Raw genomic sequence first — 27,438 nt, forward strand, 5'->3', positions numbered from 1 at the left:
TTTTGTCTTACAAGTGTTTTTGTTTAATTTCCTGTCCTTGAAAAACTTGGCAGAACTAGTTGCTACTATGCAACCAGGAAGTTTCCCTTCTATTTTTATTTCACAGAACTCCTGATGTTTACACAGGAAGGGATGTGGCTGGGAAGAGAGGAATATTCTGATCTTTCCTTTTCTTAAACACTCTAAGTTTTCATCCCTGCATAATCAACATCACCTGACTTCAAACTATCAAATGTGTCCATCTCTTTGAAAGACTGGTAAGGCATGGGGCTACATTTGAGGATATTAAAGGAAATAGGCAAAATAAAGCTTTCCTGTTGAGTATTGGTAATACTTGCTGGGCATCTATCTAGTCACATGAGATCTGGTGATTTAACCTTCTACCAATGCCATTTCACTTGCAGAGCAATTTAGGATTGTATTTTCTCTGTACTGGAGCATTAGATTCACATAACACTCTTAAGGGCTGGGGGGGATACAGACTTGCACCAGTTTTTAGGTGAAAGAAAGAACAGTGGTATCTGGGAGTGGCTTGGAAGAAGTGCTCTGCGTACAATGGTGGAGCTGCCCTAGTATATTTCTACCAAAACTTAGGGAAAAAATATTTAAGACCACCTGAGCATGTAATTACTGAGCAAGTACTCTATGTCCCATGGGCATGCTTAGACCATGATAGCTTATGGTGAACCATGAAATTCAAGCTAGCGTACTAGATGAAAGATGAGTTTAAACCTGTTAACAGAGGGCTACATCTACATACAGCATGAGCTGCAGCACATGTTGCTTGTGCAGTAACTTGCAAAACTTCTTCCTCTGAAGGTTCTATTGTGAAACAATTTGTGGTTAACACAATGCAGTGACTTGCAGATGCTAATTCACCTTTGCTGCGCTTGAAACAGCAGTGCACTATCTGAATGTTAATTGAATAAATATATGAAGTGTATGTGAATACCATGAAAAAAATGGAGAGCAAGTGAAATCAATCTGAAATAAAATATACGCATGGATTGCTAAATGGGTTATGTTTTTCTACCTCAGTAATTCCCAAGCTAAAATGCAAGCATAGTTACACATGAAAAGAAAATTAGCAGTTTGTCACTTCTGCCATCTCCCCACACCCACTGTAATGCACAATTACTAATAGGTTAAGTGTAGTGCTGAAGTGTACAGAATGTTATATTAAATGACTTGAACATATTTTTTGCTGTGACCTAAAACATGAGGGTGTCAACCAGCTTTTTTTTTCCCTTGGGACAAATACCCTTCTGTTTCTGATAGAGAGTTGGATAATCCAGGACTAATTCACCAGCAATCAATATTCAGCATGGTGTTTTCTCCCCTTTGCTTTACAAAACATTTGGTAGCTGTTGTTAACTGCAAGGTAGCAAAGGAGCCTAACATTGTAGCTGAAATGTTTCCATATGCACTGATGGTTATGTAAACAACAAATGTTGACTTAGTATCTAACTCCAATATTTCTAAGAACATTAAGCTTTATTTTCTATAGCAATGCTAATGGCATCTTTTTCTTCCAACTGTTCTGTTGCTGATATTCCCATACTTAACTACACCATCTATTCTTATGTATCTTTTGACTAGTCAGAGGAATCCTGCTAAGTAAACGTTCTACTTCAGAGAAGTAGCATGTCTGAGCATAGATTTACCCAACAAAAAGACCACAGCATAATATTGCAAAGTGGATGGCCTATTCTTTCATGCCTGTCTGACCTGGTGAGTTGCTCCTTTCTTATACAATGGGAAACCTGCCCAATGAGGGGCTTTGCCCTATGGATGTCTTAAGCATTGCAAATCTGTAGGATGAAAACTAATATTTCAAATGGGATTTTAAGTATCAAATAGAAGGAGCTGAACTTGAAACAAGTATGGGGCTTTTACCTATTCACTGCCAGATTTGTACATGTTGTAACTTCTGAAGTATGTTTGTATGGAGCTGAACAAATTTCTGCCTTGCGACTATAAGGCCCTGCAGTTATGCTGACATACATGGAGTGTTCTTGATACATTCCCCTAGTGATGTCTTGTAAAACAAAGTAGCCTAAAAACATCATCCTGCTGTCAGCTACTTCTGACTGGAAGCTACTGTTTTTTTTTTTTCTGTAGAATAGCACCTGGAATAGGAGTTTAAGTAGAACTGGTTCCATGCTGTTGTCAACCTGTTTATAACAATAATACTTGATACATGCATATCTGCCAGCCTGGGACCCCAGAGCATTTTTGAAGTGCAGCTGGGTGGCTGAGAGCCTGAGACATCCTCAGATGTCCTTGAGAAACACAAACTGCAACAACTGTCCTCCTGCAAACAGTAGAAATTAATCCCCAAACTTTATAAAAATAAATAAATAAAAAATCCTAGAAGCAGAAGTTGATTTGAGGGGGAAATAAACAGGGTAGTTTATTTCTAGGCAGGAAAATAAAAGCTAGCAAGAACAGATAGTGATGTCTCTAACAATCCAAAAATAACTCAATGTCTATACAAATTGGGGCTTCTCTGGAAGCTCTCCTGGGAGAATTTCTGTGCTTGAGATTTCTGGGACAGACTGGACCCTTGCTGGGAACATCTGGCTGATTCTGGACTCCACAATACAGGTCATCTCAGAAAATGAAACTTTGTCTATTATTAGCTACCCTCAATCCTGGACGCAGTTTGGCAAATGCTACACCATATCATAACACTTCACATAACATAGAGGTGTGTATAAAGTCCTTAATCATCAATACCTACTTGCTTTACTAGTGGCTATTTGTACTGATCTGTAATAAAGTAATGTAAGAAATAAAATCTGTGTCCTTGTATATTATGAAATTCTACAAACCTATCTTTGCATACCCACAGGCTATTCAAGAATGGATTATAGCCATCCTTTGAATACTGATTTTCCCTAAAGTGTTATTACTTAATAAGTATTACTCTGTAAGATTCTCAGAGAACTCTTATAAAATAAACACATTATCATAATTATAGTTATAGAGATTGACACAGAGGTAACTTCATTTTTCTTAATGTTTTCTTTCTGTTTGCAGCTAACAACCACAGTGAGTACACTTAATAATTATATTTGCACCTTTCAGGAGTTGACTGTATAGATGCCTTTCTAGCCTTGTGTAGGAAAGGTTAGGTATAGAAGGCTAGTTAATATATTCAGTGAGACTGTAAGAGTCTCATTAGGAATAGATGTATCCATGCTTACATGTATTTTGCCAAGAAAAGCACTTAATACAGTTCTTCCTACCTCATTGTTTTGAGGATGCAGTACATCTTAACTGAATTACTACCACAGTGTTGACATACTGGACTTCTCTGCAGTCTCACAGCAGTTGAAGTACAACTGTTACCAGCAGCTGATGGAACTGTGTATCTGAAGTGATTTTTTTTAATGATACCTTTGTAATATTGGTTAAAGTGACAACAGCAGCAGCTACACCAAATAAGCTTGAAATTCATTTTTGAAAACAATTTACTAAAATAAACAAGTATGTTTTCATTTTCAGTATAAGTTAAATAACTGCATACATTTTTAGGTCTTTCTAGATGCTTTTGATAGTAAGGCAGCAGCAGTAGGGTGACAGCTAAGACTTTTACAAACAGTCAGTGCAAGGATTTTATATTTTCCAGCAATATACATTTTACCGAATACATTGAAGGTAAACATCATCTTTTATTTGATGCAGCTCAAGCAGAATAGAACTGTAGTGCAATTCCTGCTTATGGGGAAAAGTCTATGAAGGATGCTCAAACCATGATTTGTTTACTGAAAGCAGTTGATATAAATTCAGCCATAACTATTTGTGCTTCATTAGAAAAACTCATAGAGGTTAAGAACTAAAACATTATTTGTGAAAGTTCTTCTCTGTAGAACAGTGCTTACTGCAAAATATACAACTTTTCAGATCTCCTTTTGATAGCAAAACTTCCATGTACTAGCATGGAAAAATGTTTCCAGGAGAAATGACTCTTATAGCTTAACACACAGCTTCCTGATGAAGGGGAACTGGCAAATTTGAAATGCTCTTTCCCTTTCTCTACTAAAGAATGAGCCCTGACAAAGGAGAACATATATTGTGTTAAAAGCTATCATGGCTCAAAATCAAAACTGGCCCCTAGACAGGTTTATCAGTTCAGTACCCGTGTACTCTATTCCAGTTTATTCAATATGGCCTTAACAGACTGTACGACTACTAGAGCGGAGTACTCTGAACATCTCCTTCACCAGTCTTGCTTCAGGTCAGTGAAGCAGGTGCCTCAGTCACTAACTCTTCTTATCAGGGATACACAGGATCAGAACAATGATCACGCAAACTTCTTCTTTGTAGCTGTAAAGCGTTCCATGTACTAAAAAAAAAAACAGAAATTATTAATACACAGTTCATAACTATTGAAAGAAGCTACATTTCTGCTTCAGACTCGAAAGCACTCTGCACCTAAAGCATACTTTATTTCATAGATGCAACTGTTAGTGTTGTAAATAAAAAAGTTTTCTGCCATTTGCTATAATTGATTCATACTCTAGAATGCAAGTCCATATGGTGCAGAAGTCAAATCTGACGTGTTAAGGATAAACTGATATTGAACCCTTAAGACTGCAGTATGACTGGAAGTCTCCTTTTTTAATCCTGCTTTCCCATCTCATCAAAGGAAAGACTTGCTGCAACACACCTCTTATCATTAGCTACCCTTCAAAAGATGCTGATGAAAGAACAGAGAATCCTGTAAGAAAGGTAATATTTGACAAATTCTTGAAATTCTTTTTCAGATGTTAAGAATTCAATACAAGTGACAATATCAATAGACTCTGTATGCTTTCATTCACCAACATAACAGCTGTCTAAGAATTCTGAGGAGGTACTGGATAAGGACTTCACCAGAAATTTCTTTAATAAAAAATAATCATACAAACCTTGTCATAACCCTCCAGTTCTCTAAGTTTCTTGATTTCAAAGAGGTTTCCTTCAACTGCAAGCAGTGAGATCTGGGAATCGCTGAGGATGCTTTGAGGAAGCATGCTGAGTTCTAAGCAGTTTTCTTCTAAACGCAAGACTTTGAGGCGTGGACAGTGGGAGATCTGCACTGAGATCTGAGAAATCTGGTAGAAATAAATTTAAGAAAGAGAAAAGTCAGATGGGATTAAAATGTTAGTTATCCATGACTACTTAAAGTGATCGGTGTTTCAAACTAATACGGAATGATTGTCATACTGTAAATCTAAATTATGTTAACTAACTACTTAACAGTGTGTAAGAAGCAATAATAATGGTAAAAAGTCCAAGTAACCTTCTATTTTTTTGTGATGACAGGCAATCTACACCTCAGTTTATCAGATTCCTACTCGATAACTGTTCAAATACTTTCTGTATGATTAAAGTCAGTATTTCTTAGTCAAATCAGGCAGTTGGACATTTCAGACCATAAATTCTAGTTATGATCCTTCATTTCTACTGTGTGAAAGAGATATGTCTTTCAGCTATAAAGTTTTGATAATGTCAGCTTAGACTTAGTATGACCACAAAACATAATATAAATGGCTCTGTCCCAAATCCACATGCTATCTCAGTTACCAGACCTGGTTCTGATTCAAATTGAGTTCAATAGCTTGCAATTCTCCCACAGTGTCAGGTACATTTTGGATCTGGTTTTTGGAAAGATCTACCACATCCAAGTGACGAAGACCACAGAGTTGTGTCGGCACAGTCCGAAGCTGGTTTCCAGAAAGATTCAGGGTTTTGAGAGCTGAAAGTTGTCCAAACGCAGCTGGTAGCTGCCTCAAGTGATTGCCATTCAAATGCAGCGTTTCCAGTTTTTTCAGTTTACACAGCTCCTCAGGCAGAGCAGCTAGAAGTAAATCACAGAACAAAGGGAATGACCTAAACAAAGAACAGTAAAATTCCATACCCATTTATGTCAAATGGGCTTCTGCGTGGAAAAGTTTTTCCCACAGGATTCCTCCATGTTTTCCAGTGAAGGCACAAATCCTTACACAGAAACAGAAGCCCACTGACAACACATGGTTTCTAAATGTCTTCCATAAATATCTCAAAAATAATCATAATCTGCAAACGACAATCTTCAAACCTCTAGCTGAAAACACTACTCTGAGAGAATTTTACACCATCAGCTACACCCTTTACTAACCACTTTGCCAATGTATTCTATGACATTTGCTATACCATACAATTTACAGCCTCGGGTCTCCTGCAGCCCTTTACAGGTATTACTCAACTCACTCAGAAGTTCTCAACCAATCTGTAACATATCAGATAAGTCTCACTAGATAAACTCTCCTAGGGTTCATCCATCCCTCATTCTGTCTACACACATCTGTAACACTCCTAAGCTGCACTACGGAAACAAATTTGTAAATGACATTTGTTTTTCAAACAGGCAATTAATACACAGTGAACACATAACAACAGTTAGCTTCTTCATCTCATCCTCATTTTTCCATAAAGAGTCAAGAAATGTATTTCTCATCCAAAAGACAGCATCTCTCATAGCATAAAGTTACCTCAATATTTTTGAACTTCCACTGATGTTTGTCCAAGAGAAGCAGCAACAACCATTCAATGGCCAACCTTTTCTACAGACCATCTTAATTGCCTGTTCTTTATGCAAGTACTAAACCATCTGACACTTAAACTTTCAGATCAGACAAGTCACAGCACACAAACCATATGGTTTTAAGTACTTACATGTCATTGTTAAACCGATAATACAACTAAGCTGGCAACTACTTTTGGAGAATTTATGATTTGTTGTTTGTTTTTTTTTTCCTGTACATGAATTCCAAAGATTTCAGTTTAGGTGACTAAACTTTCCATTTACATCCTGTGAGAGTTAAATCATTACATTTAGTTTTTGATCAGAGAAGTCATAGACTTTAAAAAATCTGTGGAGATAATAATTAGCAGGCATACTCAGTTTGTTGTTGTTTAGAACAAGGCTCTTCAAAAAGGAAAACTTTCCAATGAGTGGTGGCAAGAGCTCTATTTTGTTGTTTGACAAATCTATTGTCCTTAAGTTGCTCGTTAGCTTCTGCAGATCTTCAGGAAACTAGGAGAGAGAAAAAAAAAAAAGATCATCTAAATACTTGATACAACTTCAAATGTTCATGTTATGTAGCTCTGAAATTTTAAGTGAAATATATATTACATGCTGTATAATATGTATCACAATGTCCAACTGTCATAGTTTGCAATTAAGTTTACAGATTTTTAACAAAAAAAATCTGTATTTTTAATACTTTTTTTCTCAGGAAAGGGAAAAAGATATAAAGGAGACAGTCTAACATCCAGAAAGAGTACTTTTAATCCAAATAATTTTAAAAAAGGAGAAGGAAGTATAGACTATTCATGACTACAGCTAAATACAGCAAAAATATCTAAGCATGACAAATTGTGGACTATCTTTCTAGAAAATAATACAGTTATAAAATTTACATTTTGTCCCAAGTTTCTAGCCTTTCTTTTTTTAAAGCACAACATTGTAACTAATACTTCTTTAACATGCATTCACTCTAAAGCATAAGATCAGAAGCATGCAAGTGTCCTGAGAAGACAATGCAAGCAAAATTCTTCTCTGCAAAAAAGAAAAAAAATATTGAAATACGATTGATCACTATTTATGCGAAACACGCGTATGCAGTGCTTTATGACAACGAGGGGAGAATTTGCCTCCAGATGTGTCAGTCATACAAACAAATAGCCAGGATTCTATTACAGTTGCATTACCTCTGTAAGTCCCTTTCCTGTTAACTGAAACACACCGGTTTTCTGTGCTGTTTCCAGGTGGGCTTTTAATGCACTATTTCCCATCCTCACACTTCCTTGTCAAGCGTACAGAGTTTGTCTGAGCGATGGTTTCAGCCAGTTTTTCTGTTGTTCTGTGCTGGAGGACTGCAATAGAAATTCTGTTATAAAGCAAATGTAAAAAGTCATTTTATGCATAGTGTCACTAAAAGCTTCTCAATACACCAAACCATTTTGCTGCTGCATTGTCACCTCTCTAAAATTTTGGATAAATATTTACCCAGCTTAAGATGCATTCTTTATTGCAGCCTGCACATTGAAATAATGCAATGAATGTGGTTAGAACTACAGGGACAACTTTATAGTTCCCACGTTTCTGCTCTCCTGGGGCCCAGTTATGTAAGGCTGTTGTTTATGGAGACTCTCCGTGATTTCAGTAGCATCTACCAGGACAGCGCTGCTTTTTATCCAACAGTTTCGTTCAGTTTCTTGGAAGCACTCAGCGACAGGGCTCCTTTCTCTTCCTTCTCCCTGCAGTCACTGCCACCCCTCTCCTGTCACAGCAGCAGAGCTCAAGGAGCTCCAGGCCGGCGGATTAGCAGGGGCAGAGCCAGCAGCCGCCGCTCCCCCGGCCTCACCCCTCCTGCTCCCGGGGGCTCCCCGACCCCAGCTCCCCAAGTCCGGCGGCTCGGGGAGCCCCCGCACCGGCACCTACCGACCCCGGCGGAAGCAGAGAGGGAGGGAGCCGCCTCCGCCGCGCCTCCCCGGCTCCCTCAAGCCCCGGGCAGCGGCCGCCCTTTCTCCCCGGCTCTCCGGAACCGGAACGCTGTCAGCGGGGCCGCCACGCCCGGCATGGCGCCCGCCCGCCGCTCCCAGCCGCCTCCTCCTGCATCCGGCCGCTATGGCGGAACGGCGCCGCTCGGTTTCCGCGGCAACGGCGGCCGCTAGCCCCGGGCCTTGCGGAAGAGCCGCCAGCCCTGGGCCCTGCGTTGCGGCCGGGCTGGCCGCGGCTCTGGGGTCGCGGGAGCGGGGGGCGGCGGGGGCCGCCAGGGCGCGGAGAGCCGCCGCGGCCGGCCCCAGCCCCTGGGAGTCCGAGGGGCCCACGGCGGCGGCGGCCTTGCTGGCCGAGTGCTTGGCCGAGGGCTTCGTCACGCAGGTGCGGGGCCCGGTTATCGGGAGCAAGCCCCCCGCCTCTGTCCGCAGAAAGGGCGGCGTTCTGCCGCGGGGATTTTGTCCGTGTGGAGCCTTAAAGCAGCTGTGGGGATTTACAAGCTGGTGTTTTATCTGCTACGGGTCTGGCTGTGTGGCTTGGAATAATGGTTGTGGTGAAAGTGCTGAAGCGCGCTGCCGCGCTGATATTGAGAGCTTGCCTGGTGCCTTCTGGCTGCTGACTGACCTTCTTGTTGCCTTGCTTTCACAGGAGACTTTGGATTCAGCCTGTCAAAATATCACATGCTTTGCCAAATTCGCTGAGAGGGAAAAAATTGCGAAGATTCGGGCAGAAATCAATGAGGTACAGCCTTTACTTCTGTCAGCGTACTCTTGACGCTTCATACTTAAAGATAATACATTTTACCCCATGAGGCAGCGAACTGAAATGCCATTGTTTCATGTTTTTGTTTTGCTTCTGGGGGGGGGGGGGGGGGGCGGCTTGTGCTTGTTTTTTGTAACATTTTAGTTGTTAAACAGTTTACAGCTTTTTCCCAGTGGGCTCAGTTGCCATAAAGCCAAGAATACCAAGATTAAATAAGTTTTCAGTGCAACTGCGGAGATGTAGTAGTTTGCATCTTTGACTGAAGTGTTACCTGAAGCTTTCTGAAGAAACTGAAGAACAAATAAGAGTTTGTAGTTCACTTATATTCCAAAAAATGTTTTTTTTTTTAGACTCTGGACCATTTTGTTGGTTACCTCAGTCATTTCCTACTGTCTGAAATTGATGGTTGATTTGCATTTTATGTTGATGTTTTCTGAGCATTTGCTCACTAGCGTAAGCTCCAGCAGCTACAAAGTGTTACTGCAAAGTTCAAATTCACACAACTTAATTTTTTGGAGAATGAGTAAGTGGGCATCACCCTGTAGCAGAAGGAAGAATTACGGCTCCTAGTGAGGTGTATGTTTTGCTGCCTTTGTTGGAAGGTTATACTTACAAATTCTTTCTTGGACAAATCTTTGACATGCTGTCAGTGAAAGAGGTTAATTTTTGTCTCCTTTCAAGGAATGCAAAGCAACAGCTTTGTGTCTTGAAAAACTATGTCGTTCTGTTTTGTAGTTTCTTCAATCTTCTCCTGTCTAGCCAAAATGCTCACAACTTTAAGCCACAGGAGTAAGTGTGCTGCTCTTGTGCTCATTTGTCTTTGAAAAGAATTAAAGCTAAGAGGTTAACCTGAGAGGTTGGTTCTTCCTCAGCTTAAAACAATTAATATCACAAAACAGTGTTTGCCAAAAGGAGGAGATGGAAGCTTTGAGAGGTACTTTTGCAGGATATAGGCTATGAAACTGCTTTGTAGGACATGTGAGCATCTGTGTTTTAAGAATGAATTGCAGGATCGGTCTCTTGCAGCACAAGTACCCAATAAATCACCAAAATGTTTTTTTTTGTATGTGTGGTTTTGTTTTTTTATGTTTCTTCCTATTAACCAACAAAAAAGGCACACACCTTGAGGGAAATTGGTAGTATGCTCTTACGCATGTGGCTACTCTCACAAGTGCACTGTCCCTCTTCTTACCTCTCCTTCCCTCTCACCTTCTCCCTGCCCCAAGAGGGACAGCAATATTTGGTTAAGTACATTAAAAATTCATTTTCATTTTGATTTTTATTCTTGTAGAAGAAACTGGAAACTGAGATTCTGCAGCTGGAGAGAGAGACAGCAGACATTGTTCACCCTTTTTACTTAGGTAAGTTTTCTATGTATCATAGAAAAAAAGAAAAAAATAATTTTAAATGACTGCATTAGCAGATTTTTTCATTTAAGTACATCGCACTTCTAGAAATTATTGCAGCTGTTTCCACTGCATAGCTTGTTAGAGGTGGCAAGTATATTATTAACCTTCCTCAAAAGAATGTTTGCGTAATATATGGACTTAATCGGAAGGACATGAAGTAGAATCTCTGTGATTCTAGTTTGCTAATACTGCATTACGCTAGTGAAGTACACTGTAATATTTCAATCTTATGGCATAGTTCTAAGAAGTGGGTTTCATCTCTTCCAGACAGTTTACTCAGAACTATAGATGATGTGAGACAGTTAACAAAGCTGTATCTAAAACATATGTATGACTTCAAAAGTACATAGGACTTTTTTTAGGTGTGTATTGATATTAAGTCCTACAGAATCAACACAAGTCATTCTGACTAATGATATCTTTCCTGAGTGTACACTATCCTGAGTGATAGATCAGACTTTTACTTCCTTTCTAAACAAAAAACTTTGTTCTTGTTCTAGCAGGACAACAGCTTCAACTTTGCAATTCTATTTTACAGACAAAAAATGCCAGATATTGCAAGATATGAACAGACACTTGGAAGCAGTACTGAAAGAGAAGAAGAAACTCAGGAAGAGGCTGATGAAGCCCATATGTCAAGAGAACCTTCCTGTTAAGGCTGAATACCACAAGTAGGCATACAAAAAATAATGGTTCTTTCTTTGAGTCCAAATTAATTTGAGCTAATTATATTTTAGGAAAAATCAGATGCTTTCATTCACTTTTCTCTAGAGAATAGAAACAAAAAGTGATAGTGAAACCTCCTCTAAAAGGTAGAAGTTTGCTTATTGCTAATTTCATGGAAGCATAAATTTTTTAATGAATATTTGCCTAATTGGTTGGTCTTGCCTTCTGAAGACTACACAATTGATTATGTGTCTTTTTAAATGGATTTGTTAAATCCTTGATTCCTTTTGCTTCTCTGTAGGTAGGAATCAGTACTGTAGCTTTTGGTGTCTTCTTTCCACTATGACTTGCTCAGAATAAGCGTGTGGGTGATTCCCAGAGATCCTTAGTAAATGTTTAAAAAATAGTGTTTCTCATGCTCTAAAAATCTAGTCCAGTTACAGAATTATGCACTTCAATAACTTCTGCCCTACTTGTTGTTGAGAACCATAAAAGAATTGTAATTGCACTTAAGTTCATTAGATGACTAGGAACTATAAAAATAGAGAAGAGGACTAAGGAAACCCATAGTGGGAAAGAAAGGAACACTTGAAAGTATTAGGTTCTGTGTTTGCACAACTTTTGAGCTCATTCTTGGCTACAGGTACGTAGTAGAGTTGTTGACTGAGGCTGTGTCTTTCGTTGAGAAGCTTGAAAGTCATTTGCAGAGTGCGAAAAGTATCCCTCAGATACCAACTCTCATGAAGAACGTGGTGAGTAGCAAAAAAAAAAAAAGAGCTTCTCAATGCTGTTTAGTTGCTTAGATTATCTTTGTTTCCTGCTAGCTTAACAGCCTGACAGGTTATAGAGATAAAATCTAATTCTCTTCTTCAGGACGTTGCTTTGACAAAAACAGAAGTGCTGGTGACAGACTTGGAGGAGCTGACAGAGCAAATATTGGAATGGAGGGAACTGCAAAAAGGAGTGTATTCTGATGGTATCTGCAATACTGCCGAATTGGACTTTGGCTTATCTTTAACCTAGCACAGCTTTTTTTTTTTTTTCCTCATATGGGATGGCTATTTGAAAAATTGCAATTTAAGCCTGTGAAAAGTACAACATAGTTGTGCCTTAATACAGCGGGGATTTTGTAAGTAGTTATATTTATGTTCTGACATTATAGTTAAATGATTATCCATTCTCCAACTATTTAAAAAAACAACAACCTTTGAGCAGTAGCTCATAGGAAGGCAGACTACTGAAAAGACTGTTTAAGAGTTCTTTTTTGAAATAGTTGGGCAGGATTCTCTTGGAGCCTGTATCTTCGATGCAATTTTGTTTTGATTTTTCTCATGTGTTTGCTGCAATGTGTCTATTCATTTTTGTAAGTATTTTGATAATACACTGTATTTTTTATGTACCTATAAAACTTCAATAAACGCACTAGATTTTAAGAACCACGTTTATTGGTCTTCATTTTGTTATGGAATCCCACATTTAAAAACCAAAGAGTGGTTCCAAGTGCTGTGGAAGCATGGACAGGAACCTAACAGTTCAAACCAAGGAATTAAATTAGTTTTAGGTTACAGTTTATTACAGCTATGATGTGGTTGATTGGGAAAGCTGGGAATTTACTTGATGTATAGCAGTTCTATAAATTTGTAACCTATGTTTCTATGATAGTGATAAATACATTCTTCAGTCTTTCCTCTTCTATTGCTTGCCCTGTATCAATGACCTCCTTAGAATATAACTTTTTCCATGCGTATGACTAACAACTTAGCAACTGTGACTTGTACCAGTTCACAGTCTCAGGAACTTTTATGTTTTGAAAAGATGTGTTCGTAAAATGTTACTGCCAGGACATCTGTAAACCAGGACAGTTGTTGTCTTTCGTGGACACCCTGTTTTGTATTGAAGAAATGGAACAAACATGCAGATATATTGCCTTCTGTTACTGCATTGTCAGTTATCTGAATTCTTCGTTACTACAACGTGTTGATTTCTACTTTTAAAAACGAGCGCTTTATTTTTTGAAAGTAACCACTAGGTGGCTCAGTACCACACAAATTTCACCATAGCTTATGAGAGGTGCATTAAAACAAAGTAAAGTTAAGGAAGAAATAGTTGATTCTATGTTGAGCACCTTCTGATCAGAGTTACTTGTAATTGCTCAACTCAATATTAAATGTTTGAAATTTTCTAAGAATCATGTTATTAATCTTTCTAGACTACGTTATTCTACAGGGTGTGATGTCAAAGGTATAGCTTAACAATTCTCTAATATAGTATGCAAGTACAGGTGATTTTCCTCTGCTGATTTTCCCCTCTGCTGCTGCTGGGACATGTTAAAAAGACAAATGACTTGAATTAAGTCAAGCAGAGTGTCAAGAGAGAGCATGATCTGAGAATATAAACTGGAATTTGAGTCCTGTAAGCATGAATAGGATCCCATTGTGGGATTTGAGCCTGAGGTCCCCTGTGGTTCATTTCATACTTTGGAAATCATGGTCTTCTATGCAATTGCAGAGTAGCTGCAATTTTTACATTCTGTGAAATTGGAAGAAACAAAATCCAGACTTCTGGAATTATGGTCCATTGTCTCTATTGCTGGTTTAATTTCTCTCTCAAATTGTCTTACAATGATTCTTTAGATCAGTCAGGTAAACTAAAGATATTGTAATCTAAGGCTCAGAGATAGGATGAAAACACTTCTAGTTAGATTATTCATTATAATTCCTTGAAATGAAGATTATTTTATTCTTTTGCCATAGCTAAAGAGTTGAGCATATTTTCTTGTTTTACTCCAATATTGGAAAGCTGTCTGTGGAGATGGCAGGGTTTAGCTAATGCAATTTGCTATTTACATACTGATTCTTTCTTTAGTGTGACTGAAGGGCTAAATCTGTTGAATCAAACAGTGGTTCACAGCTGGTCGTATTTGTTTTAACATCGCTGTGGTGGGTCATGAATTGGGAAAAGCAAGTTTGAAGTTTGAAGGATTCATCATGGACTTCATTCTGGAAGGTTTCTGTATTATACTATTTATCAGATTCCATGTTTCTGGAGCTTAAGTCAAGTCACCTAATGGGGAGGTCTATACTTAAAGTATATATAAATAGTGTAATTAAATGGAAATGTAAGCATAGATTGCTTTATAACATGATCCTATCTGGTGTAAAAGTACTGTAGCTGAGTATTCAGATGCAGCCAGTTTCTAATATTTAGAAATACCAAAGCCAGAAACAAGTGCAGTAGAAGTAACACCTTTTGTTTTCTTTTGCCAGTCAGAAGTTCCCTAACAGGCCTGCTGTCCGGGTCGTGGCTGACAAATGATATTTGCTCTCACATCTCCTCGGTCATGTTGGTAGCTGACAGGGACACTACTCTAAACGCAAATTGTTCACGTTTTGGTGGGTTTAACATTAAGTGTAAAACCTTTGTCGACGCAACAGATGAAAATTGCTTTAAATTGATCTTTGGAGATATCAAAGCTGCAGGAGGGCTACCTTTCGCCACCCCTCTGCTCGCCAAACCCGGGGAGGGCGGCGTGAGGGCAGCGGGCCCAGGCCTGTGCTCGGGCCGGGCCCGCCCCGGGGGCGAGGCGAGGCGGGGCCGGGCGGCTCCGCCCCGGGGCGCGGGGCCGGGGGCGCGATGCGGGGCCGGGGCGCGGGCGGCGGGGCGTGAGGCGAGCCATGGCCAACGTCAAGGTGGCCGTGCGGGTCCGGCCGCTGAGCAAAAGGTGCGTGGGGGCGCCGCGGGGAGGCTCCGTGACAAGCTGCGGGGCGAGGCGGGGCCGGGATGGGGAAGGGGGACGGGAAGGGAGAGCGTCCCTCCGGCGCGCCCAGTGGCTCGGGGGGCTTGCTTGGGGACCCCGAGGCGTCCCTCCTCCTGAGCTCCCCCAGACGGGACGGCTGTCATCCAGCGTGAGGAAGGGTTCTCTTCCTCCTCCCTTGTTGCTGGGATTCCCAGAGCCGGACATTGCCGCTGGCTCTCGGCGCTGCTCCGCTCCCCCCCCCCGGCTGCTGGTCTCCGATGGGCAGGGCGGCAGGCAGGCAGGACGGCTTGAGGACAACTCCCCCAAACAAGAAGGTGCCGCAGCACAGCGCGCTGGTGGGCTCTGGATCTAACGTGTGGCTGAAAGCCTGCGGGCTGTGGAAGTTTGGGGAGGAAAGGGAAGGAAAAGGAGATTTTAGTGGCTTGTAATTTACGCCTCCTGTCAGAGGAATGCTGTCGCACTCCGGGCAGCACTGCTCAGAGGGCTGTCCCGGAGACGGGAGGCTGCCTTCTGCTTAGTGGGAGTCCCACGCTGCCTTCCGACTTCAGTGCCTTGTGTGATAAATAACCCTTTCACGGTGTGGGGAAAAGGATTCTGGAAGAGGTGCCTGTGGATTTCTTGCAGGAAGATACCAGAGAATGCTGAATAAAGTAAAATAATGTAAAAACAAATCCCAAACAAACTAAAAAATAACCAGCCAAACAAACAAAAATAAAACAAACAACAAACACGCAAACAAAACAACAACAAAAATACTGCTAGTCTTAAATAATAGAAAAGGGAAAGGTGGAAAGTAATGTACAGGTGTTCAATAAATTTTACCTTTGGCTCAAAACCAACTGATCCAAAAATATTCTAGCTATAATGACATTAAAAAAACAGATGTTTGGGTAATATAATTCTGATCTATAACACAGCTGTGGATAGAATAGATTTTGATAGATAGTGGCATATTTTAAGAAGAGTTGCAGCATGGAATTAAGCGAAGTTTTGCCTTTCATTGCTTAGTGTTGCTTTAATGTTGGAGATATTCTCTTTCTAATCTACTTCAGTACTGTTAGTCATTCCTAGCACTGACTGGTTAAATAAATTGCCATTATACTCTCTAGAAATAAAAAGCAGTACACAAATGCAAAGTATTAACATTAAAATGCCAATTTTAATGAGATCAAGTTGTTCAGACCATAGGACTCTTGTTTCAGCCTTGCAGAGTTCTCTGGAGATTGCAAATACTTCCAAGCTTGACTTGACGATGTATTTCATTGTGCAGCCAATTAGATTTGTTTCCCCCACAATAGCATTTGGCTTTGCATCGCTTTTGACTTAATGTTTCTTCCCCGATGGGTAGTATTTAACAGTGCATATGTGATTACAGCGTTAAATGGTGCCTATAACTGTGACAGGTAGGATGTGACAAACAGCAAAACCTTTGATGTAGTCAGCATGGGCCAGCAGTTTGATAGAGGGTACAGTTTGGGACGGTGGGTGGGAACAGAAACATAGCCTGGTGCACAAGGGTGAAATGAATCTGACACTGAAATGGAAATGTTTGTACAAAGGGGAGAACAGAAACCCAGGGGATAAAATGGGCAGAGACTGTTAAATAATTCCACCTGCTCCATCTGTGGCAACATAACTGGTGGGATGGGCAGGCAGAGACCAGTCCTGTGGTATTTGGCCCCAAAGGCAATTGCTGTTTATTCCCTGCATTGTGTTGCCACAGCTGAGGTCAGCATTCATGTGGCTTTTAATTTTTCATAATGGGGAAGGAGAAGTGATCAAATGTTGTCTGTGAATGCTCTGAACTTGCTTTATGGTCTTGACCAAAATTGCCTGAACATAATGACTTCAAGGCAAATACCACATATGTGAACACTTAACATAACCTTGATAAAGATTGGAAAGCCTAAAGCTTTCAGTGAGAATAGAGGCCTACTCTATCTATTTCAGTTCCTTAAACCACCTCCATGTTGTGGTCACATACATCTATACCTCTCACCCTCTCTATACACGCACGCCGTGATGGCCATTAACAGGCACCCGTGTTGCCAGAACTCCTAGGATCTCCTAGGTGCTTCAAAAGGAAAAGCTACCTGCAAAAAAAGAGTTTGACTTAAACTGAACAACTGTAATATGTGAAATTGCAGTTTCAGTGATTAAACTTTGTTTTTTTAAGAGTCCTGAAAATGGAGGAGCTATGAGCAAACGCTAGCACCAGAGTGTTAGTTGGTCATTTCTAGACTGTCCAAACTTAACGTACTTATTGCTTCATTTAATTTACATGGGCAGGTGAACTTTGTTTTTGCATCTTGAAGTTTACAGAATATTTGGAAGTTAAAATATCTTAATATGAGACGGCATAAAATCCTACTTCCTGTTTAAAGTATCTATTTATTATAAACCATTTTAATCACATCTGTTACTTGCTATTTAGCATAAGTCAAAGAGTGGTCTTTTTGTTTTGTGCCTGTTCAGCACCCATCACAATGTATTCTTTGATACACTGTGCCAGCTCTTCGGCTCCTATGCAGTAATAATCCCCCATGGTTAAAAAGCACATACAGTTGTACAGAGTGCAGAAATTTTTCCTTCAACCGAACTTTAAATAGCTTGTGGCTAATGTTCCTCATAAAGCCATCAGTCATTCTGTAACAGACTAAGCTATTTTTTGGCATCAAAGCATTGTCCTGGGAGAAAAATCCCTTGAGTATGTTCCATGGAGTGGCATTGCTTCCAAAAATCTTTATTATACATTTACAATTATAAGTCCAAAAAAAAATTTACATTGTATTCACATCAATACTTGTTCTCCATAACTGCATTTGCCCCTTTTTGAACATCCGCAGGGGTTGGAATTAGATGATCTCGAAGGTCCCTTCCAACCCAAACCATTCTATGATTTTATGACTGGGATGGAGCACAGCTGCCTCAAGCCTTTTCCTCCATGATCCCTACGCAGGATGCATTCCCTTTTCACAATGGACTTTGGGAACTGCTATGTACACAATCTTTAAGATAGGAAAAAATATATATTTTTTAAAAAACAGTGTTCTATACCACAATGAGAAGCCTCATGCCTTACTATAGGATTCTCTTCTTAGCATGCACCAGTGACTAGAAGTCATTGCATTCCTTCACGGATTGTGGCCTGAGTAAAATCATTCAGAGCAAGTTTATTTAATGAAATTGTAAAACGATAGCGGTGATAGTTAAATGCTTGACAGTAGGGCATGCAAGTTTCCCTGTGACACTTTCTGAGAGTTTAATATACTTCATTGGGCCCTGAAGTTTGAGGGCTCCTTGTGCAGCACGCAGCAAATCAGAAGGTGTTTTCTGCTGTTGAAAATCTCTTTCCAGTTGCCTCTGGGGCCTGGAAAAGGAGAGACTGGCAAGGAGCTCTTATTGGAAAGGGTCTTTCTGGGATCTTTATTAACTCACAAAAGAACTCCCATTCTCCATGAACCTCATGGACATGTCACCTGAAAGAGTCACTAAATAGGTGAATTAATGAGAAAACTGTCCTTTTTTTTTTTTTTTTTTTTTTTTTTTTTTTTTTTTTTCCTGCTTTGTATTGTCTCTAAGTTCTGGCTTGAAGGCCTCCTGGCCAGCTGTTTATTTCCCAGTCCCCTGATGAGTGAGCTCTGGAGCCTGTCCTCCACACACTGGCAAATGAGAGCTTCCAAGAAATGTCTGGGTAGCCCCAGGTGGCAGAGCTGAACCCAGTTTCCAGCTGTGCAGGTGTTTACCATCACAGTCTGAGCCTCAGTAGGAGTTTTCCTTGCTGCTGCTGTTCTCTGTGGCACAGTCTTCTGATGGCTGTCCTGTGGTGCAGTAGGTAATGAGGCTTGAGGGTGGGATAGGGAAGGAGGAGTTCAGTTTGAGGTCTTAAGACCACAGGTGATGGCTGTGAGCAAGCCTAAGGCTGGGAGGTATTTACCTGGGGTAGTAAGGAAAGTTTCTGTGTTAAGATTTCCAGAAAAATGCTCAGTGTATTTAGGTTAATCTGGCAGTATGTTGAGTTTAGCTGTGGTGAACAGGTGGGAGAAGAGCTATGCTGATTGGCGTGATATCATGTTAATATTTAAAAATAATTTCTATTAAAAAGGAGAACTATGTGGAAAAACAGAATTGCTTTAAAAATCATTCTGAAATGATGTTGGGTATGCCTTTATTAATCTGCTGCAGGATCAGCTTCTTTAACTAGTCTCTGTGCTGTGATCCACCTCGTTTGTTATTTCTAAGCACATCATGGTAAGTAGAAGGAAATATTTTTTTGTAAGAAGGACTTGTGGCAGTTTTAGAGATTGTGATATTAGGTGTTTTATATGCTTTTGCATAACTACAAGAACTTAGATACAGCAATCTTGCCTTCTATTGACAAGAGTGGTAACTTGTAGCAACTGTGGTAAAAAACTTTCCTTGCATCTTGTGTATAACAGCTGTTAAAATTTGTGTCAAAATAAAATTAAAGCAATAGCAGATTGGAGGCTATTGTTGCTCTCCCTCCTACCCCATCAAAATGAATGTGCTTGTCCTGGTTATACAAGCACGTTCCCTTTGCAGCATGTATTCTTCACTGGTTGCTTGCTGTTGTCCTTTTCAAGCATGTTTTGAAGCAACCCTGTTCTGGTTCTTGTACCTCCATCTTAAAACTCCTTAACAAGTCCATTGTTAAGAAGAATGTATTCTGAAAAAAACATAACCAGAAACGTTTAGGTTCCTATTTCAAAAGCTCTTCAAATTGTATTAAAAAAAAAAAAAAAGGCATTACCCTAGTTTATTCAGTTTGTTGTGATATGTGTTTGCATCAAATACATCTGAAGTTGTGTAATGACACAAAGTGTTGGCATCATGAATATTTATGCAGTTTATTTTTGTTTACAATTTCAACTTCTGCTTAAAGTACCTTTTCTGTACTTTTTAAATAGTGTTTAAGAAGATTTTGGTTTTGTTTAACTCGAAAAATCAGGGTGAGTAAGAAGAGAGCATTTGTTTTCCTTATAAAGGTTGATGTGAGCATTTTTTTTTTCTTCTTTTTGATACTTTTCTCTAGCTGACTTAAATTTTGCTCCGAGACCCAAGTGTGTGTTGGGTAAATGAGCTCTCTGTTAATGGAACGTTGCCATTATCTCTATGATCTTCTCTACTGCATATGTACAGAACTAACTTGCCTAAAAATAGGTATGTTCTACATTAGGAAAAAAAAAAAAAAAAGTGATTTTTTTTTTTCTGGAAAATGGATGGATTATAATTTAGTTTTATTATTCAATATATGTTTCATATGGATGTAACTTTCAAATGTAAGGCAAAATACTGCATCCTTTCAAGAAAATGGCAAAATTGTTCTAGATTTCAAAGGGACTGGAAAGTCTCAGTGAAAAGAAAAGGTATAAATATAGGAAATACCAGGTAACAGGCAAGAGTAGAAAACACCTTTTAGTCAGTTTAGTACTGCTAGATACTTCTCATGCTATAACAAAATTGAGAGTAAGGCTGGCCATTGAACACAGTGTAGCGAAATGTCTGTCTTCTACTCTATCTCCTTACACTTCTCAATAGGATTATTATAATTTATATTTTCCTTGCTACTTTGGTGATTCATCCTCTCACACCCAGACAAATGGCAGGCTATTTCTGTCTTCTATGATGGTTAAATGAGTATTGTTCCTCTGTGTCCTGTTACTTAACAGTTCCTCGTTTCAGGTGGTTGTAGTTGAACTCTCAAACCCAAAAAGGGTTTGGGCCTGGTACCTGATGGTGGAAAAGAACTGTTTCCAGCCTCTAAGAGTTGCATCTGAAAATCTACACAAACTCCATTGGTTATGCATTGTTCATGATTTCAAGCTTTTTTCCACATAAGAACTGGGTTTTTTGAAAGAAAAGTTAAGGGTCAATTTTTTTATTTTAAAGGAGGTCCCTTTCCCAAAGAAATGTATTTTAATGTTTGTGTATCCTGTTTTGTAACCTAGTCTATTGTTAAGGTTATCTTGACATCTTTTCCTCTCTCTCTCTAATTAGTTATTTTCCTTTGCCCAGTCTATTATTTAAAGTTTCATGTAAACTATCCTTGAGGTGGCTGCTCTTTTCTCTTAGTGTCTATACTTGGCACTGTCAGGTGGTTTTCATGAGCCACATCTGTGGTTTTTGTAAGGGTACTGCATCAGCAGCCTCTCCCAGATGTATTCTTCTTGCAGTCGCACAGAGCAAGTTTTCTACCTCTTTTTTTTAAAGGACAGACTTCGTAGCTTCTTAAAAGGGTAAAACTCTGCATGTCCTGAGTGACCAAATGCTTCAAGGCTAACAAAACCCATTCCACAGAAGGTGATGCTTCTGTAATGATGCGTGACAATGCTGTGCCTGTACTGATGTAAGCTGGGAGGAGCACAAGGCGCTAACTTCTGGCAGTCTGCTCTCTGAAGTAAGAGGCTGACCGTCCTCTCTTCTCTCACGTGTTGCCTGTGTAAATGCAGCTGCAACAACACTGCTGCAGCCTTTTGAAGCCCTTCTAGCTGACGCTTTGTGTTATCATAAAACACTTCCTCCCGAGTCCTAGAAATGCTTTACAAACATCAGAATGTTTTGGAGCAGGGATCAGATTTTTTAATGAGAAAAATAGGAAAAATGTAGGGCAAAAATGGGGAAAATTGTAATTAAATAACCTGTAAAACCATCTCTGTGATGGACAGTTTTGTTCTCTAAGACCACATATTCTGTCTGAAGAAAAATTGTATTTATGTATGATGATGTGACTGTATGTGTGGAGATAGCTGCACACCTCCCCAGGGGCATGGTGCAGAGGCTGGAAGCTGGTCTTGTGGGACCTGTGTGTAGTACAGGATGAGATACTGACACTGTGCACAGGGGATTTATGTGACCTTTGGCTAGGTGCTCCCCAGTTTCCTTTTTTTTAATCCTACTCTTTTAAACTTTTCCTGCAGTCTTTCCTTCTGTAGTATAGATTTTGTAAAAAAGACAGTTCTGCACCTCTGTTTTTTAGAAGGTGAGGGTTCACTGTAGGAGCTGATTGTGGTACAATGGGAGAGAGAACTAAGCAAGAGGGATGAGAGTGCATTGCAGCATTCAGTGAAATTGTCATTTATTTAACTGTGATCACAGATGGAGGCTCTGTCCTGGTGGAATGAAGACTGACCAGTGTATCCAAATTCTGATTTGCATGGAAATCACATGGCTTTTGCACAGAATTTCTTTGTTGCAAAAGTTTTTTTAATTGTACTGTCCTGTTACTCAGTAAACAGCTGGGAAATCAAGGGTGGAGGAGTATCTCCTTTGGATGGAACTGGTCTGCAATGTTGTTGAAATTGTCCTTATTTCATGCTTCTCAAATGCTGGTGGTATGACAGATGAGAGGAATTTTTCTTCTCCTCTTCTCTCCTCCCTTCAGTGCCTCTGGAATAATGCTGCTTTCTTTCATACAAGGCTCTTCAAAGCACTGGTGGATCATTAGGAGCATTTCTGACTTGGATTGCTCAAGGAAGGTGCCTGACGCTCTTGTTCTAGCAGTAGAAGGCTTCAAAGATGGTGCAGACAGGGACACCAGAGGAGGCCATCCTGTGCTTCCCTTCTGAGCTCATTGAGGTGCATAGCAAAAGCCTGAGTGTGATCAAGAAAACGTTAACTGTTTGAGCAGGCCTGTATCCCTAAAGAGCACTGCTAATGTCTTGTGTTTATCTCTGCATCAAATACTCCTATTTTTGTTGCTGTATACTGTTTGCAAAGAAGAATAGGAGGAAGCCACACTAGGATGATGGTGATCACTAGGAAAGGTGATTATTTTTTTTGACCATCAGATTGTGTCAGCTGTTGCCAGAGCTAGTGGAAGCTTTATCCAGCTGGAAGTAGCCTTGAAAGCTAACTTGAGCAACATGTCTGTTACAGCAGTGGGCTGTCTTGGTGAACTTTGTGTACTTGGCTTCAATATGGATTTTTAAATTATTTATGAACATCTGTTTTGAATTTGGTAGGAAGATTGCTGACTGGGTGTGCACTCCTCTTTTGCAAGACCCAGTAAAACAATTAGGACTTAAAAAGAAATATCCACAGTGGTATTGGGCAGCTCTGCATAATGAAAAACACTGGAAACAAGCTTTAGGTAAATTATCTTGAATGCTGATACTTCAAAAATAAAAAACAACTCCTGCATTAGCCAAAGGGAATGTGTTCAGACTGTTCGCAGCTTGTGATTTTCCCATGTTTCAGCAGCAGGGCTAAGGATACAGATTATGTTGGTGTCACGGAGGGATGCTGTGTTTGGGAAAGTTGTTGTTGCAGGTACCTCAGCTTGTCAGGAGAGTGCAGAAGCTCCAATGGCTGAAGGCTTTGACATTCTCCTCTACAATTCCTGATGGAGCAGAAGAGACTCTTACTCTTCTCATTGCATCCTCTTAGCAGGCATGTCCTCAATCTGTTTTGTCTCAGGTGTCTTTTCTGTCTGAACAGTAGCATAATTTAGAAAATATGTCCTGTTGGTTATTTCTTAGTTTCCATGGCAAAGGTCAGCCACTCAGGAGGTGCAAGTCAGCAGGTTCTCAACAATACCTTTGCCAAGGCCAATAATAAAGAGGAGGCAGAGGCACTGTACAATATACTAGTAATGGAAAGATAAATCTGAATACCCCCTGAAGGCTTTCCTATACAGACCTTCAGACTTTATGACCAAGAAAAAGCTTGGGTTAGATTTGCCACAGGATTATACTGCAGCTCCTGGTGTGGCGATTGCAGGGGGTGCCACTGGACAACACAAAATGTCCCAGGCACAGGTGGAGGTAGTTTGGTAACTGCTGTACCATACTTAGAGACTGTCATGGCAATGGATCATGCACTGAGAAGTGACAGTCCCAGAGATGGTAGCAGTGAGTGCTGGCCTGCATCCTGCCAAGTACGTCGTGGGAGTGATTTTGATTGTATTTGTAAGCAGGGTGTGAAAATGCTCTCTGTTACAGAGGGCTGTGCAAAGCTGATATTTCTAGAGAAGTTTGGAAAGTAATATTTAAGTGAAGTGTTCCAAAAAAATAGAACCAATGGGATTGCCCACACCAGCGATAATCTCTGCCAGAGGGGGCAGAGTGATGGTTGCTGTACTGCTTTCGAGCTGGCACTACCACCTCTGTCTCAGTATAGGCTGAGATGGGTTTTGGAGTTAGTTTGGGTGATGGGAATTGGCAGGAAAGGCATAAAATGCATGCAACAATTGCTTTGCACGATTATTTTCAAAATTTCTATGAGTAAACACATACCCCATTCTTTCTCGAATTATCTAGTGTTTCTCATATTTGAGTGGTATATTTTGGCTTTAATATTTTTAATTATTTTTGAGTAGTAGGTGGTCAGTATATGTAGAAGCTGTTCTGTTGTATGGCATGATTACTGTTAATGATTCCAGTATTTTTGAGTTACTGCATGAATGTGTTTTTAAACAGGCAACTTTCAAAAGTCAGCTCCTTTGTTCTTTAAGTGCCTGACTTATTTGCGAGGATGGAGGAGGAGTGGGGCAAATTTTATAAAGCCTAAACTAAACAACTGCCCTTCTTCCCACCCACTGCTTCCTCCAGCTCTGTATACCTACTTGCACACTGCATCTGACCTAGTTTCAGTGAGATCCAGCAAGATGTGGCAACGTTCCTCTCAAGGGGCTTGATCCTTGATTCTTTTCTGCTGGCTCGTTCTTCCAGGTCTTGCAGAGTGTCTGCTGTCCTTCTGGGATTGCGTTAGCTTTATATGTGGGCTGCAACAATGATTTGTCATTGGACCAGCAACTGTTAGGGGAGATTTTCCATTGAGCTTCCCCTGTTTTTTGGCTGGACTGCCACAGCAATTTGCTTCCATTGGGTCTCTGTTGTAGCTCCCTGTTACAGCCCTGCTGCTGCATTTTGTAGTTCTGTCACTGAGTTTGCATTTTGCTAAAACTTAGTTTCTGGGAAGATCCAGAACTTGTCTGGGTTCACATACCATGAAATGGTCTTAACTTGTTCTCACGCAGAGTGGTGTAGTCTGTGCAAAGTAAAGTAATCTAGAAGGAGAGACGTTTCCCACACACAGCATCATTTTTTCAAAAAGAGAGAGAAGGGATGATAGGGAAGCTGAGTGTTAAGATCACTGTGACTTCTGAGCAGTAGAAGTCAAACATATTACAAGAGAAGTGTACTTTGGGGTTGATTTTATTGGTACAAGTCATACAGCTTTCATACCTGTGGAGCAGAGCATTCGTTCTTAAGGATGAAAGATTGTTTTTATTGGTCAACCGCATGCTATGGTACACATATAAGGCTGTGTGGACAAATGTGTTTTTTTGAGTGTCTGTACTCAGGAGTTAAGGTCAGAACATCTACAACAGCTGGAAGTGTGCTTTACCTGTTGGACTTCAAATATTAACCAAAGAACTTTGGGAAAGGAAGCCCAGGTTTGTACCTAAATGAAGTATGAAATAAACACGTTTACACAGAGGTTGAACAAGGAGTTTGTAGGACTGGGGGCAGCTACAGGTCCAGGCTTGTTGTATGCTCAATGCTCTCAAGCTGTAAATTGTTGCAGAAGGGAGTGGTCTCCATTCCCATCACTGCATGTTCATGCCCTTTCTCATTTTCTCTTTACCAACTGTGTGACCGCTGTATCCAAATGTTCTGAAACAGCTTGCTGGCCCTGGGGTACACTGATTTTTTTATTTTGCTGTGTTTGTTTTCTGATCACAGCTGATTTGAGTCATTACATAGGGGTGTGATTCATAGATCAGATACAAAAAATGAAGTGAGAACACATGTGGAGCTTTGGAGAGAAGACAAATTGCCCGTTGCAACAACAGCCTGCAGCTGAGACACATAAAGAAGGCTGTGAACCTGTGCCCAGAGCAATGGGAGACATTATTCTGTTCTTGTTTGTTGAAGGCTTTCTTGTTGTGTGAAACTTGAACAAAGCTACTTGCTTGCTACATAAAGTTTTTTGTCTGCAAAGAGATATCATAACACTGTAGTGTAAGGTGATGTGGTAATGTTGTGTTCTGTTATTTGTGTTATTTTTGTTAGCTTATAAATGTGAGCATAATAATTTTATGTGTGAATAATCTTCATACCTTGGAAGTCTTGTATTTGGAATTTCTTCTTTAGCTTGAGTCTTCAGTAATTATTTGGTCTGGGAGTACATTAGTCATTAGAACCCATTGTGTAAAGTCACTTGTTCATAGGGTTTGTACAGCAGATATGGGCTGCAGGCAGTGAGTTTTGTGTAATTACTGTTGGTGGGGCTGGGAGCACTGCTCGTTGTTGAGGTTGCCTTATGTATACGTAATGAGAATACCCTGGCATTTAAAGCTATTGGAAGGTACTGAAATTATTCCGTGCGCGAACACCTGCCTCAGGCTACATATTTTTAAATTTCATCCAGAGCAGTTCAGCTGCTACAGAAGATGAGGGAAAATTTGCTTTTAAAATATTTAAAAGCAACTTAGGGTGACCTTTTATTTGAATTTTCCAATTATTTAAAACTGGGACTCAGGTGTGTATTTTCTGAGTTCTCCATCTAAATCCACCCATTTCAGTTCGTATGTCTAAATAACTAAAACTCTTAACAAGCTTGGTGAAGACTTGCAAGAACACAGTGGATAAAACTTTGAAGGGATCTGTTTTTGCCAAATTGTGCTTGCGTGGTCCCTGTAAAACTCATCCATTGACCGCTGTCTTAATAAATGGAGCTTGGTGTTGTCCAGCTCACAATTAAAGCCTGTGTATGGGAACCGATAGCAAGATTTTCCAATTTATTCTCATCGATGTTTGCCGACCTCATCTGGTGTCCAGGAAGAAACTGCTTCATTTCTGGAGCATAGGAGTAAATTTGGGGCAGAGACTGGAAGGAACTGACAAGGAGAGCAGGACAGTGTGACTTTGGAGCAGAGACATTGTCTAAGCTGGCAGAGGTTTGTGTATGGGTATGAAAATCCCCAAACTTACTTGTGCAGGAAAACACTTGCTTTTCAAAACATCTAGGAAATTGCATGCATACAGATTAAATGCATCTGCAGATTTCTATTGTAGAAACCCAAACCTCCATCCTTAGGCACTTGTCATTCCTCACTTGTTCTTTAGGGAATGTTCTTTAGGGAACCTTCTAATGCCACTGTTGAGTACCCAGCTGTATGTAAGGCAACTCCCAGGAGCATTTATTTTCCTAGGATCTAAAAAGGGTGTTCTAGTGATTGTTGAAGTACTGAATGCTCGCAACTTGACTGAAACCTAAGGCAGCTGTGCTTGAACAGCATATGTATTTTCTATGTCAAGTGCCATGCAAAAGTACATATTACAAAA

General features: G+C 40.2%; 3 protein-coding genes across 8 annotated transcripts in view; 2 read left to right on the forward strand and 1 right to left on the reverse strand.

Moving 5' to 3' along the window:
- Positions 1-3,657: 3,657 nt before the first annotated feature.
- LRRC57 (leucine rich repeat containing 57) lies at positions 3,658-8,615 on the reverse strand. 2 transcript variants are annotated; one of them, XM_027459511.3, is made up of 6 exons: positions 8,477-8,615; positions 7,744-7,908; positions 6,931-7,066; positions 5,580-5,848; positions 4,917-5,102; positions 3,658-4,351 (listed from the first exon to the last, which is right to left on the reverse strand). In XM_027459511.3, the coding sequence occupies exons 2-6, from the start codon at positions 7,825-7,827 to the stop codon at positions 4,310-4,312; spliced, it is 717 nt and encodes a 238-aa protein (XP_027315312.1). In that variant the 5' UTR covers positions 7,828-7,908; positions 8,477-8,615; the 3' UTR covers positions 3,658-4,309. The 2 variants fall into 2 exon arrangements, with proteins under 2 accessions (XP_027315312.1, XP_027315313.1); XM_027459512.3 differs by having other exon boundaries at positions 7,744-7,922; positions 8,477-8,609.
- HAUS2 (HAUS augmin like complex subunit 2) lies at positions 8,614-12,806 on the forward strand. The gene is given in 7 exon segments (XM_027459510.3): positions 8,614-8,657; positions 8,659-8,917; positions 9,182-9,274; positions 10,587-10,656; positions 11,243-11,375; positions 12,014-12,122; positions 12,244-12,806. Coding segments are annotated over 7 exon segments (858 nt in total). The 3' UTR covers positions 12,394-12,806.
- A 2,162-nt stretch (positions 12,807-14,968) lies between these two features.
- The window catches only part of STARD9 (StAR related lipid transfer domain containing 9), a 106,318-nt gene continuing 93,848 nt past the window's right edge, over positions 14,969-27,438 (forward strand). For 2 of the 5 annotated variants that reach the window (XM_027458580.3, XM_027458585.3), the window contains exon 1: positions 14,969-15,091. In XM_027458580.3, the coding sequence (XP_027314381.1) occupies positions 15,045-15,091 (47 nt within the window). In that variant the 5' untranslated portion in view covers positions 14,969-15,044. Of the gene's footprint in view, positions 15,092-18,902; positions 18,963-19,049; positions 19,165-19,312; positions 19,379-25,964; positions 26,118-27,438 lie in introns of those variants that run through there. The other 3 variants (XM_027458584.3, XM_027458581.3, XM_027458583.3) reach the window with 3 other exon arrangements.

The sequence above is a fragment of the Anas platyrhynchos genome, chromosome 5 (assembly GCF_047663525.1).
Source record: "Anas platyrhynchos isolate ZD024472 breed Pekin duck chromosome 5, IASCAAS_PekinDuck_T2T, whole genome shotgun sequence".
Taxonomy (NCBI): Eukaryota; Metazoa; Chordata; class Aves; order Anseriformes; family Anatidae; genus Anas; species Anas platyrhynchos.

Coding starts and splice junctions, on each gene's coding strand:
- LRRC57 (XM_027459511.3), bottom strand. CDS start 7,827: ATGGGAAATAGTGCATTAAAAGCCCACCTGGAAACAGCACAGAAAACC. Junction 7,067..7,743: donor CAGGAAAGGGACTTACAGAG/GTAATGCAACTG, acceptor TCTCTCTCCTAG/TTTCCTGAAGATCTGCAGAA. Junction 4,352..4,916: donor AACTGGAGGGTTATGACAAG/GTTTGTATGATT, acceptor TTTTTTTTTTAG/TACATGGAACGCTTTACAGC.